This window comes from Dendrobates tinctorius, unplaced genomic scaffold, assembly GCF_039654945.1.
Source record: "Dendrobates tinctorius isolate UK_male_01 unplaced genomic scaffold, ASM3965494v1 ptg000191l, whole genome shotgun sequence".
Taxonomy (NCBI): Eukaryota; Metazoa; Chordata; class Amphibia; order Anura; family Dendrobatidae; genus Dendrobates; species Dendrobates tinctorius.
This window is the reverse complement of record NW_027361858.1, coordinates 21,277,453-21,292,831: the sequence shown is the minus strand read 5'-3', so window position 1 is coordinate 21,292,831 and position 15,379 is coordinate 21,277,453. Positions and strand designations below refer to the sequence as shown.

General features: G+C 44.0%; 1 protein-coding gene across 2 annotated transcripts in view; it reads right to left on the bottom strand.

The window, feature by feature from the left end:
* Positions 1 to 15,379, bottom strand: part of ADAMTSL1 (ADAMTS like 1) — a 487,614-nt gene that overhangs the window by 358,560 nt on the left and 113,675 nt on the right. For both annotated transcript variants that reach the window (XM_073552482.1, XM_073552481.1), the window contains exon 3: positions 12,018 to 12,063. In XM_073552482.1, the coding sequence (XP_073408583.1) occupies positions 12,018 to 12,063 (46 nt within the window). The remainder of the gene's footprint in view (positions 1 to 12,017; positions 12,064 to 15,379) is intronic.

Genomic DNA, 15,379 nt, shown 5'->3' with positions numbered 1-15,379 from the left:
AATTTTATATACTTACTTGGTGACAAATAAAATAGGAACAAAATATTTATATCTTCACCATTTATGCCCTATATACAATCCAAGTCCGATAGATAATGGAAAACGAATACAGACTCCGACTTACTCTATATGTCTACACTGATCAAAGAGAAATGTTTATATTTTGCCATACAGAGAATACTAATATAGATAAGGATGGATGGATGTAATGGGAAGATTGTTTTTCTAATCTCATTACAAGCCCATCCATTCTGGAATACAGGCCATTACCAAAGCAGCAGACATAATAGACACAATATGTAATAGATGAGGTTCGGGAAACAGATCACAGAGGTGAATACCACGGAGTATCCTGAAATATAGTTATTATTGTTCTAGTCTTAGGTAAACCTTGTCCAAGTCTCTTCCCGAGAGAATATACAGATGAGTTCACATTTTTATAACTGTTATGTCCTACTATGATGTGCTCAGTGTCAGTCCCTAACGGAGATCACATTGACTCCATTCCATCTGGCGCACTGGCTCCATGATATAACAGTGAGTAGAAGCACAGCCCAAAAGTCTGATTTATTTGATATACGTGGGTGGGAACTATAAGCATTTCAGAGACATCTGCAGTCTGCAAGTTTTACACAAGATAATTTTCCCGTCAGAGACCGGGAAATTCAATGTTTATTAAATAACCTTCTTAAAACTGTGTTTTATACTATGGGTGACCCATAGTCATGACCAATCACATAACAGTACTCTACAGACTATAATGACATAGGCTTTGTGGTCATGAACTAAAACTGTCTAAAATATGTGACCAATAGCTAATCATAGGTAACAGTTTTTCAGTGCAATTTTTTTTTGCCTTGACTTTTTCCTTTGGATAGTTTTTAACAAGCGGACCGTGCAGTTTTCTAAAAAGGTTAGATGAATATTTTATGGTGATTGGCAAAGCCCATGTCATCTTTTCCTGGCACCCAAGCTCCAGAACCGAGCAGCTAAAAAAATCCAATGGTGTAATTATTATTATTTTTTTTTTTTTTTAGATAATGGTGCCATTTCGAGATTTCGATCAGTACCCATATGAATACTGCCACTCTCTGTTCACAAGCTTTCCTTACTGACAGAGAACTGTTAAGGGAAATCTGTTCCTAGGATTCCAAAAATGTGTCACTTACTTTACCGGGCAGTTTTAACTACTTTGAGTCTAGCAATTCTCTGATTGACAATAGTAATTGACAGTTTTCTGTGTACACTGTGCATAGGCAGGAAACTGACAATAAGTGGTTAGGGCAGGGTTATATAAAGCTCATTGATACAGAGGACTACATGAGAAAAGGCCAAGTAGTCCTCTAATGAGAGTTTCCTGCTTTTAAAAAAGTGATTTTCTGAAAACTACACTAAGTAGACTAGTAAGTGACACATCGCTAGAATCAGAGTCTCTGCTCCTAAATTTTTCTATTCTTTCTATTCTCAGATTAAGTGGCAAAGTCCTGGGGACAGATTCCCTTTAATTACCTACATATCTTTGCCCTCTGACACAAACATAGTAGAAATTAGAGAATTGATTTGCAGGACCTTTAGCCAACATTATCCAACAGCCACATCAGTATTTTTTGGCTACCGAAGAGGAGCCCGGCCAAATGCCCCCATTTGTCGGCATCTCCCGCATCTCTTCTGATTAGTAGGCCCAACATCGTATATGTGTTACATCGCGACAATGTCGACACGCTGGGCCTACAAATCAGTGAGGGTGTCCCATAAGGCGCCCACAAAATGCTGAAGTGGCTGCTGGATTATTTACTTGCTCATCGCTAAAATACAGCATATGCCATTTGTCACACTAGGCAACAACTTGTATAGGCGCATTATCGTCTTAACATCAGACAGGTCATCGTTAGTGATAAGCGAGCATACTCGGTAATGCTCGGTGCTCACCTGAGCATCGCTGTACTCGCGGTGCTCGGCGAGCGCCGAGCATTTCCGGTATTATTCAGCGGGAGCTCAGGCCCCTGCCCTGCATGTCTTCCACACAGTCAAGTCTGAGTAGCAGTGAGTCTGGACCGCATATTCCTCACCCTGATCCTCCTTCCTCCCACCATGCCGAGTGCCCGGAGACAACTTATGCTACACTTGGACACTCAGAAGAGCTGTTCACTTTTCCATTTATAGATTCTGTCCTCTCGCCCGGTCCACTTGAAGTGGGGCAAGATGAGATCGCATGTAGCGATGCCAAAATATTTGAGCAGCCACAGTCACACGAAGGTGACAATGGGAACATGTCACAAGAGGTGGACGATGATGAGACACAATTGCCAGAAAGTCAGGAGGAGGTCCAGGGTGCGGAAGTGGAAGATGGGGTGGTGGATGATATAATAACTGACCAAATCTGGCAGGAGGACATGCAGAGCGAGGACAGCAGCATACAGGGGGAGGGGGGCATAGCACCCCAACAGGCAGGGAGAAGCAGTGTGGTGGCCGCAGTCAGAAGGCGGGCAACCGTTCCTCATAACACCAACACAACAGAAGTTAGCAGTACAACTGTTAGGTCTTCCCGAGTCTGGTTGTTTATTAAAGACTCTGCCAATAACCCCGAACATGATATTTGCACCACCTGCCATGCCCGCATCAGCAGGGGTAGCAAAACTACCAGCCTGACCACCACTAGCATGATCAGGCACATGGCAGCAAAGCACCCAACTTTGTGGGCCGAACGCCAGGCTCCAGGAACAGTGTCTGCGGGTGACACCACTGCTTCTTCCACTGTTGTGAGTGAAAGCCAATCCCTTGTCCACGGAGCATGCGAAGATGCCTCCTGTCCTGCACCTGTCATTGCCCACACTCAACTAGCACCAACATCAAGCACGTCCACATCCTTTTCACAGCGCAGCCTTCAATTGTCCATACCCCAGTCACTGGAACGCAAAAGGAAATACACATCCAAAGCCCCACAGGCCACAGTAATAAATTCACACATTTCTCATCTGCTTGCTCTCGAAATGTGGCCTTTTAGGCTCGGGGAGACAGAAACTTTCCACAACCTGGTGGCGGCGGCCGTCCCAAGGAACTCGGTCCCCAGCCACCACAATTTCTCCCGGTATGCCGTCCCGGCATTACACAAGCACGTGTCCCGCAACATTACCCTTGTCCTCAACAATGCTGTTACTGGGAAAGTCCACCTAACCACGGACATGTGGACAAGTGTTATTGGGCAGGGATGGTACATTTCGCTGATGGCACACTGGGTTAACATAGTGGAAGCCGGGACCCAGGGTCGGGATGGAACATGTCTTCCCGACGCTGAGGATTGCGGGCCCTATGTCAGTCAGGATTGCTCCCACAGTCTACAGATGCTGCACCTCTTCCTCCTCCTCTTCAGCCTACATCTCTGAAATGACCACATCAGTCACAATCTGGAAGCACTGCAGCACTGCCTCAGCCAAGCGGCAACAGGCTGTGCTGAAGCAAGAGATATAGAAGGGTTAGTGGTTTGCCTTTAATTGCCTTTTGTCTCTCATTGCTAGAATTTATTCTCATGACGCAGCAGTCTGTCAGTCTCCTCTTCAAGGAGACTATACTTCTTATCATATATGTTCTCAATAGTCAGCCACAACATGTTCTGGGTACATGGTAAATAAAGTATGACCCTGGGTAACGGTGGGGGCTACACGAGCTACATAGAGTTACATTTGTTGTAAATATGTTAATATTGCCTTGTGTTTCATTATGTCAGATAAAGTGATTTGCCCACGACCTGTGTGCAGTCTCCTTTGTCTCCAAGCGCACATGTAAATTAAGGGCGTAAACTCCTAATTTGGCCTCACTGGTGATCTGGCAGGCCTGACTTGGGTCAGAACGAAAACAGCTACAACACTAACATACTTAGGTGACAAACCACACAATGCTGAAGAGTTGTGGACAGCTCTGAAAGAGCAAGCAGATGTGTGGCTGACACTGCTGAATCTACAGCCAGGCATGGTCGTGTGTGACAATGGCCGGAACCTGGTGGCGGCTCTGAGGCGAGGTAAGCTCACACACGTACTATGCCTGGCCCATGTGCTTAACCTCGCTGTTCAACGGTTTTTCAAAAGCTACCTGGAGCTGCTGGATCTGCTTGTGAAAGTACACCACCTGTGTGCCCATTTTAGAAAGTCAACTACAGCTTCCGCTGCCCTTACCGTGCTTCAGCAGTGTTTGCACCTTCCGGCTCAATGACTGATGTGTGATGTCCCCATGCATTGGAACGCTACACTGCATATGTTGGAAAGGATTTGTGAGCAGAAGAGGGCAGTTGTTGACGAGGCTGTCGGTATTCAGTTCTGACTCCACACATAAGACCTCAGGAGTGGACATGGATGTCAGACATACAGTGGGGCAAAAAAGTATTTAGTCAGTCAGCAATAGTGCAAGTTCCACCACTTAAAAAGATGAGAGGCGTCTGTAATTTACATCATAGGTAGACCTCAACTATGGGAGACAAACTGAGAAAAAAAAATCCAGAAAATCACATTGTCTGTTTTTTTTTCATTTTATTTGCATATTATGGTGGAAAATAAGTATTTGGTCAGAAACAAGCAATCAAGATTTCTGGCTCTCACAGACCTGTAACTTCTTCTTTAAGAGTCTCCTCTTTCCTCCACTCATTACCTGTAGTAATGGCACCTGTTTAAACTTGTTATCAGTATAAAAAGACACCTGTGCACACCCTCACACAGTCTGACTCCAAACTCCACTATGGTGAAGACCAAAGAGCTGTCAAAGGACACCAGAAACAAAATTGTAGCCCTGCACCAGGCTGGGAAGACTGAATCTGCAATAGCCAACCAGCTTGGAGTGAAGAAATCAACTGTGGGAGCAATAATTAGAAAATGGAAGACATACAAGACCACTGATAATCTCCCTCGATCTGGTGCTCCACGCAAAATCCCACCCCGTGGGGTCAGAATGATCACAAGAACGGTGAGCAAAAATCCCAGAACCACGCAGGGGGGACCTAGTGAATGAACTGCAGAGAGCTGGGACCAATGTAACAAGGCCTACCATAAGTAACACACTACGCCACCATGGACTCAGATCCTGCAGTGCCAGACGTGTCCCACTGCTTAAGCCTGTACATGTCCGGGCCCGTCTGAAGTTTGCTAGAGAGCATTTGGATGATCCAGAGGAGTTTTGGGAGAATGCCCTATGGTCTGATGAAACCAAACTGGAACTGTTTGGTAGAAACACAACTTGTCGTGTTTGGAGGAAAAAGAATACTGAGTTGCATCCATCAAACACCATACCTATTGTAAAGCATGGTGGTGGAAACATCATGCTTTGGGGCTGTTTCTCTGCAAAGGGGCCAGGACGACTGATCCAGTTACATGAAAGAATGAATGGGGCCATGTATCGTGAGATTTTGAGTGCAAACCTCCTTCCATCAGCAAGGGCATTGAAGATGAAACGTGGCTGGGTCTTTCAACATGACAATGATCCAAAGCACACCGCCAGGGCAACGAAGGAGTGGCTTCGTAAGAAGCATTTCAAGGTCCTGGAGTGGCCTAGCCAGTCTCCAGATCTCAACTCTATAGAAAACCTTTGGAGGGAGTTGAAAGTCCGTGTTGCCAAGCGAAAAGCCAAAAACATCACTGCTCTAGAGGAGATCTGCATGGAGGAATGGGCCAACATACCAACAACAGTGTGTGGCAACCTTGTGAAGACTTACAGAAAACGTTTGACCTCTGTCATTGCCAACAAAGGATATATCACAAAGTATTGAGATGAAATTTTGTTTCTGACCAAATACTTATTTTCCACCATAATATGCAAATAAAATGAAAAAAAAAACAGACAATGTGATTTTCTGGATTTTTTTTTCTCAGTTTGTCTCCCATAGTTGAGGTCTACCTATGATGTAAATTACAGACGCCTCTCATCTTTTTAAGTGGTGGAACTTGCACTATTGCTGACTGACTAAATACTTTTTTTCCCCACTGTATGTACTATCCTACAAAACTTTGAGAAGTCCACCAAGATGGTGAGCGGCGATGATGCCATAATTAGCGTCACCATCTCGCTTATCTGTATTCTGAAAAGTTCTCTGCTCACAATGAAAGAGGATGCATTGCAGGTGAAGCACGATGAGATGGAACAATACAGGGTGATTATGCACATCCCAGCCTCATGTCATCCCAACGTGGATTGGTTGACAATGAAGAAGAGGAGGAGGAGGAGGAAGAACAGGAGCTACTTTCATGTACTATAGACGGCACTACAAGTACAACTGTCATATTGTCTGTTCAGTTTGGATGGCCTGAGGATAGGGAGGAGGAGGAGAGCATGGTCAGTCGTCCTCTTGGTGAGGACACGGAAGTCTTGCCAGTTAGCAGTCTGGCACAAATGGCTGACTTTATATTGCGCCTTTCCCGTGACCTCGCATTCTCCAAATTTTGGGTGACAGTCATTACTGGTTGGTGACACTTCTAGACCTACGCTACAAGGAGAACTTTCTATCTCTTCTTCCAGAGGCAGACAGGTGTACTAAAATGGTGCAGTACCAGAAGGCCATTGTTGCAGAATTATTAAAAAAATTCCCATCTGAGAACGCTGGCGGCAGAGGTCACAGTTCATTGGACAACCAAGGAGTACAGGCGATAGAGAAACAACTCCAATCCAGCAGAGGCAGGGGAACAATTCCAAAGTTCTGAGAGAGTTTTCTCTGACCCTCCCATCGTAGTGGCCCTGAGGCGCGGGGGACTGTCACAAGGAATGCAAACTTTTGGAAGATGCTGAGGGAGTACCTTGCTGACCATACCAATTTCCTCCGTGATTTCTCTGTGCCTTATAATTATTGGGTATCCAAGCAGGACACGTGGCATGACCTGGCTCTCTACGCCTGAAAATGCTGACAAGCTGACTCTTATAAAAATGAACAAGGGCTGGATTGGGCCAGACTTCTCTACACCATCGAATGACATCAGTGAAACATAACCTCAAATCCAGTGTCATTTTTGGAAGGTATATTCCCATGCACCTCTTCACACCCACACATGTGTATATGCTTCCTGATTTTGGCTATTTGCTGTTATCATCCTCCTTCTCCTCATTCTCATCAGCTACCACCATTATATCACCATGGTGACCATGGTCCGTGATGCAGCAGCCACATTATTGTGTTAAAGGGTGTTTTTGATGCTCGGTTATTTTTTTTTTATACATTATGTTGATGTGTACCCCCCAGGGGGAATTGTTTGTCAGCCCATACACTTAGTGTATGGGTATTACAACAAAAGGAGACCCACTACTTTAAATTGGGAAATGATTTTTAGTAGGCCATTCTCCACGTCGCTTCCGACATCAGCACTAGATCACCAGGGTGAACATGTTCCGTGATGCAACAGCCAGGTTTTATTTTTCAAGGGTGTTTATGATTCCCGTAAAAAAAAGTTTACACAGTATGCTGATGTGTACCCCCCAGGGGGAATTGTTTGTCAGCTCATATACTTAGGAGACCAGCTCCTTTAAATTGGAAAAAGATTTTTAGTAGGACATCCTCCATGTCTCTTCCAAGGGGTATTGGCGTGCATCCAAATTTGGAGCAGGCCTTGCATTAACTTCATGGGCAAACATTCTGGGAGTAGCAAATTAAGAAAAATGGGAACTTTGGTTTCATGTGGCCATCCAGTACGTTGGTTCAAAGGGTTGGTGGGGTGGGTGTAAGTTTGTGGCAGGGCAAGCCTTGCATTCACTTCATGGGCAAACTGTATGGGAGTAAAAAAAAATAAGCATAAAGAAAACTTTGGTTTCATGTGGCCATCCACTATGTCGGTTCAAAGGGTTATTGTGGTGCGTGTAACTTTGTGGCAAGGCGGACAATGGTAAATACTATGGGAGACCCACTTTCTACTAATGGGAACATTTTTTCATGAGACCCTCCTGTACGTCTCTTCAAAGGGGTATTGGGGTGCGTCCTAATATTTGGCAGCCCAGCCACTCACTGGCAATCTCCAGTATAGGAGACCCACTGCTTAATAATGGGAACAACAAAGCATAGCCGGCTGATGGCCCTTTAAAAATATGAATGCCGCCTGATGCCCCTAAAAATTAGGCTTTGTGACTTTCAGAGCCCCTCCTTCATAAATGAAACAGGATGTGTCTGATGATGTGTAACACATCACAAGGCCAGCTAAGGTTGTTAAATGTTACAAAGACATTTCCCTGTGTGTGAAGATTCTCCAAACAACTTGTTATGTCATCAATATTACTGTGCATATTAGAGTGTCAAAGTGTCAGGTATTGCAAATTGATAGAGAAACAGTCAGTAGATCGTGTTAATGGTTTCCTTTCCTTTTTAGCTGTAAATGTTTTGAATAACTACAGGGTATAGTATTACTGCAATGAGTACGTATGGATCTCTTTATATAACTGATTAGATATGCCCCATGACAAGCACCTAGGTATCTGCATTATCATCATAATTATTAATAGATTTTCTTTCCAGATCTGTCACCATTATGAAACCTACAAGATTATTAAAAAGTGAAGAAAAAAAATGCAAAAACCAGCTATTACTAAGAATCTGTGACTCCTGTCTGCCACATGGGAATAAGAAGCCCTATGTAAAAGGTCGCAATGTTTCCTAGCAAATGATCTTCCATTGAAAAGATATAGAAAATGTTAAATTACAAATATTTCAGTACACCACGTGTGTGAAAACACAATGTACTTCAGACTTTTCAGTCTCCCATATTTTTCGTACTATAAGGTGCACCGGACCATAAGACGCACCCCAAATTTCAGAAGCAAAATGGGGAATAAAAATTAAATCATCAAATGTGGGTCTGTATTACAGTCCTCAGTTTATCTTACCAGGGGGGCATCGGCAGCACTGTTGGCAGCAGGAGTTGGGCGATTCTTCTGGTAGTCCGATGCTGCAGGGCAATCATCTCACACCCATGCAACCTGGTACGGCGGTGCTCGGTGGTGTGGAAGGCTCCGGCGACATTTTCTGAAAGCCCGGAGCCCCCACACTTCTAATGCCTCGATGCTGTGGCTGCCGGGAAAATGGCCGCCTCTGGCGGCGCATGCGCAGATTGAGGTCTCGGCATCTCAATCTGCGCATGCGCCGCCTCCAGCGGCCATTTTTCCGGAGACCAGATTGATTCCCCAGGTGGGAGACGAGATCTCGGAGCCGAGCTCTCAATCTGTGCATGTGCCGCCTCCGGCGGCTATTTTCCCAGAGGCCACAGCATTGAGGCAATATAAGTGCAGGGTTGTGGGCATTCAGAAAATGTCGCCAGAGCCCCTGGCACCACGAGCTACGGCACCACCGAGCACCGCTGCACAATCATCGCCCTGCAGCATTGGACCAGGACCACTGGAAGAATTGCCCAACTCCTGCTGCCACCCCGCTAAGTGTAAGTACCGTATATTCCAATTAGCACCCCGGTTTTCCCAAAAAATTTTGGGGTAAAAAAGTGTGTCTTATAGTCCGATAAATACGGTATTTTCTGAGCAGTCTTCTAAGAATCTTAAACATCTGACTATTGGTAAAGAGCCGAACTTCAGGTCTTATAATGTCATAGGCTTGTATCACATGTAGAGTATTTTGTGCAGTTTATTGCTGTTAACGGGAAACAGGGAAGAGTTGCCCATGGAGGTATGTAACCCTCTTTATTATAGAAAGAGGACTAGGTATACATCACAAATGATAATAAAAATGTATATTCGTGCTTAGACTTCAAGACCTAGTGGGATATGGTGTTCCTTATGGGGATCCTACTAGCAACACAAAAAAAAGTGTTAAGAGCAATAAAATCAAGAAAGCACAATGAGAAACAGTATGGGCTGTAATCTAGAGAAACCCACACATAATTCACAATAACAAGTTCAATAGCTCTTGTTGTACAGGTTAATAGCAATCAGGCATTTGGGTTAAAACAAATGTTAGTTCAAGTTGATGTCCATGTAACATATGTAAACATAGAGAGACCACCTGTAAAGTGCACTTGTGCCTGCTGAAATATACACTGCTTTACTTGGCTGTAAAGTGGTGAACAATAGTTATATCCAAGGTTGCAGAGTCAATGAAAGTGCATGAGGGTATTAATACCTGTCTGGTGTGCAGAAGATGACAGGTATTAATACCCTCATGCACTTTCATTGACTTTACTACCTTGGTGATTTATGTGTGGGTTTCTCTAGATTACAGCCCATACTGTTTCTCATCCTGCTTTCTTGATTTTATTGCTCTAACACAGGGGTGGGCAACTAATTTTCCCAAGGGGCCACATGAGAGACCATGACTGTGGTGGAGGGCCGAACTAGTAGCTTGAAATTAATTTTACTCAATATTAATTTATTAATATTAATTGTATCACTTAATATTGAGCATAATTAAGTATGCTGATACTCCCCTATATATCTTTGAACCCCCCACAGCCCCTTATAAACGGCATGAGCCTCACACAGCCTACTACATATGCGGCATGAGCCCCACACAGCCTCCCTATATACGGCATGAGCTCCACACAGCCTCCCCATGTACAGCATGAGCCCCACACAGCCTCCCCATGTACAGCATGAGCCCCACAAAGCCTCCCCATGTACAGCATGAGCCCCACAAAGCCTCCCCATGTACAGCATGAACCCCACACTGCCTCCCCATGTACTGCAAGAGCCCTAGTTTCCCCATATACGGCATGAGGCCACCCACACAGCCTCCCCATGCACTGCATGAGCCCCACACAGCCTTCTTATATACAGCATGAGCCCCATAGTCTCTCCACATACTGAATGAGGTCCTACACAGCCTCCCATATACTGCATGAGGCCCCCACTGGATCCTCATATACTGATTGAGCACCACACAGCCTCTCCATATATTGCATGACAGTATAGAGCCTTCCCATAGCCTAATCATGTGCAGCATGTCTCCCCCATAGCCTCCCCATGTGCAGCATGATACCCCCATAGCCTCCCCGTGTGCAGCATGACACCCCCATAGCCTCCCCGTGTGCAGCATGACACCCCCATAGCCTCCCCGTGTGCAGTATGTCACCCCCATAGCCTCTCCATGTGCTGCATGTCACCTCCATAGCTTCTCCGTGTGCAGCATGATACTCCCATAGCCTCCCCGTGTGCAGTATGTCACCCCCATAGCCTCCGCATATGCAGCATGTTACCCCATAGCCTCCCCATGTGCAGCATGATACCCCAATAGCCTCCCCGTGTGCAGCATGACACCCCCATAGTCTCCCCGTGTGCAGTATGACACACCCATAGCCTCCCCATGTGCAGCATGACACCCCCATAGCCCCCCCGGGTGCAGCACGACACCCCCATAGCCTCGCCGTGTGCAGTATGTCACTCCCATAGCCTCCCCATGTGCTGCATGTCACCCCCATAGAATCCCCATGTTCACCCCATAGAATCCCCATGTTCACCCCCATAGAATCCCCATGTTCACCCCCATAGAATCCCCATGTTCACCCCCATAGAATCCCCATGTTCACTCCCATAGAATCCCCATGTTCACTCCATAGAATCCCCATGTTCACTCCCATTGAATCCCCATGTTCACCCCCAGAGAATCCCCATGTTCACTCCCACAGAATCCCCATGTTCATCCCCAAACAATCTTAATGTTCACTCCCATATTCAAACACATGAAAAAAAAAAAAAAACCCCACCACATACTCATCTCCGTCCTGTTCCCTGGCGACCTGCTTCTGCTGCTGTCTCCGATGCACTGACCCTCCGGCGGTACACATGACGTCATCACGTCAGCTGTTTCATACGCTGATTGGTGGAGGAAGTTGTCGGAGGCCCCTCCTCCACCAATACTGATTGCGGGAGACAGCAAGTGAGTGAGTGGCGGGCACGGTGAATGATGGGCACCAACCTTCCAGTGATATGTGATATGGTTGATAGTTTAATTAGTGAAATTTGTATATTACAGCTGTAGATAAAGTACAAATTTATAAAGCAATTGAAAGATAAAACACAATTGTTGAAGAATACCATAGAAAAAACTGAATGTAGCTTACCACATTGCTGCACGTCCTGTATCGTATGTTCCGTCCATCACAGCTTCTGCAAGAAATTTTCAAAATGGGTGAGCATGTCCATCTTAATAAAATTTCACCAGTAATTACATATTCCACCAAAAAAGTTGGATGTGGTCTTAAACTATCTATCTTAATCGCCTCACACACCAGGTGCTAAAAGTGCAAAGAAAATTGGAGAACACAGATATTACACTTTAATATACAGTATGTGGCTATTAGAGTTATTCTCCTTTCTGTTATGCATATTTTCATAAATCGTAATTACACTTGTCATTTTCTTTCATAAATCAATTGCACAAGCAAAGGTTAGAAACTTTGTAATATATCTAAAAATGCTTCTTTCTACACTAATTAGACACTTCTTGTATGCCTGCACAAAATATTCACACTCAAAACTGTTTAAATCTGTCTACAAATCTGTCTCCAGTAAGGGTGGAGATTACATCTGTGACCTTTAAGTCTATAGAGAGAGGAGGGTTGGAGGAAACTGGAAGCAGAATAAGCCAAAAAGAGAAATTGGTGAAACTTAGGCCCCGATTCATCATTTGCATCTTTTTAAAGTCAATTTCCTTTTTTATCTTGTGGTATTGGTTGCCGATTTTGGCACCAAATTCATGAAAATGGCAAACGTGAACCATGAATTTGACACATATTCAAAAATGGACTTTTTTCTGTCTTTAACTGTTTTTGACACTTGTGGGTCAAAAAGTTGCAAAAATTGCAAAATTGCAAATTTCATTACCTTAGAATGAAATACTGAAAAATACACCAGGGGGGGACTACAATTAAATTGTAGCAAATTATGTGACCTTCTAAAAAGGCGCAATTGATGTATCAGGCTAAAACATCAGGAATTGCTACACTCCGCCCACAAAGTGAAAATATCCAAAATAAAACAATCGAGCACATATAAAATAGCTTTCAAAAAAGGCACAAATAGAATAATGAATTGGGTGTAAAGCAAAAAAAGTGCAAAACTCACAAAACTAAACAAAAAAGGCACAAAGGCAATGATGGATCAAATACTTAGAGTGCAAAGGGAAAAACAGCTAAAATGCAGAACAAATAGTACACAGCTAAATACCATAATTAACAGTATTAGGGCAATTACGGTAATATGCATACAAATCTTCTTTGCTTTGAGGTGAATATCATTCCCACCTAATGATGCATCTATTGCAAAGCTGAGCACAGAAGAGATACATTCCAGTAAAGGCCTTCAATATTGTGTAATTTAAGTATAAACGTAATTATAAGTTATGCCGATCAATAAAGTGGGTTTGGTTGGGGACCTGAAAAAATCTGCAATTGCTCTAAAAGCATGATATACATTAAAATAAACTGAAATGAGTATTTTTTTGTATTTTGTTCTTTTTTTTGTAAACCGATGAGGCAGACACACAGTAGCATGCCATCAAATGGCAGTTCTCACTCCCTGTATGTGATGTCAATAGTAAAGTTCTGTAATTGGTGAATCATGGTGGTAGCAATTAACAGAGGAAATAGAAAGCAGCACTGAAGGCAAAATCAGGTCACCCAGAGTCAGAACTAGAAGCCTCCATACTTTTAGAAATTCAAAGTACATTAAAACCTTTTAACTTTTACAATATAAATAGAAATAGGCGAACCCAAACTGTAAGGTTTGTCGTCCGTACTGAACATCTACTGTTCGGGCACAGACATCGAACATGGACTTCACCAGGAAGTCCATGCTACTGTGTGGGTTTGGCTGCCCGAACACCGGGTGGTTGTCACATTGTCATGTGAATGACAGTGCAGCAAATACCGCTTCTGATCAGCGGGGAAATCATCCCCACCAGTCAGAGAGCCGTGGTTCCCACTCTGCCAGAAGACAGCGTGAGCGCTCAGCTGTGATCGGAGCTCTACAGTTTACCTCCGGTCACTGGTGTTAGCTGATGGGACTACTGATCCCATCATCCAACACCTGCTGCCACTAATAACAGTGAGAGCAGGAGCGGCGGATGGGAGTATTCATCAACCGCTCCTGTATTTTTGATAACCAGCCAGGCAAAACTCACCGCTGTGGGCTGCAACCCTCAGTTGTCGGCCATAGCAAGGCTAGTTATCAAGAATAGAGGGGTTCCCACGCTGTTTTTTAAATTATTTAAATAAATAATTAAAAAAAAAAATGGCATGGGGTCCCACCCATTATTGACAACCAGCCTTGCTAAAGCTAAAATCTGGGGGCTGGTATTCTCAGGCTGGTAAGGGGCCATGGATATTGCCCCACCAGCCTAAAAATAGTAGGCCGCAGTTGCCCAGAAAAAGCACATCTATTAGATGCACCAATTCTTTGCCCGGCTCTTTCCACTTGCTCTGTAGCGGTGGCAAGTGGGGTTACTATTTGTGGAGTTGATATCAACTCTGGTATCTGTAAAGCCTGCCGATACATACCTCCAGCTGCACGCCAGTCACCGGCCGGGACGGCGGTATGCTAGGAGGTAGCACCCTTTAGCTCCAGCAACTCTATACATCGCTGTGCCGGGGAGTATCTTTGGGAAGGGCCTGGACTTCCGTCTCTCCTGGCTCGCCATATTAAGCTTCAGTAAAGGTAACAGACCTCCTCACAAGATATCTCCTACCTAATCAGGACATACCCTATTAGCGCAAGTTTGTATAAGGTTTATTTATTATTATTTTCATAGAGACAATTTGAGTGGCGGGTTGTTTTAATACTTGCTGCTTTGTGTCCTGGAGTTGCACGCTTTTGCGCCATTGGTATATATATATATATATATATACATTAAAACTTGTGAATTGCCTGATCATCCCTGACCAATGATACAATCGCCTGTCTGAGAATGGAGCTGTCTCAACACTTTAAAAGTGTATAAATAAGTACACTATTTCTAAATAAAAATTCCACCTTATTTGGGGTACCACTTCGTAATTAACTATTTCCCTCAAAACAAAACTTAATACTTACACAATGTTGGTGTGAATAAACCATCAGAAAGTTGGTGAAATATTGATTAACCAGTTGAAAGAAAATCATTAGAGTCAATTGAAACCCTCCCCAATAATGTCGGCTGGTTCCACGAACATTCAATTAGACTACACTACAAGCTTCTTTGCATGTGCCCCTACCAGTATGATACAAATTATGCCTTTCTGTAACTTGGGATGGAAACTTACCTTATAGATATCCGACTCTGGACTGTCCATAGACATTTACCACTTTAATATTTTTTATTCTATACGTTTACAGAGTTGGACTGTGGTGCCAGGGGCCCACCAGTAACAACAAATTCAAGGGCCCACTGTTTGGCTATATAGCAATTATGACATTATTCTCATTCACAAATGTATTTAACAGATTG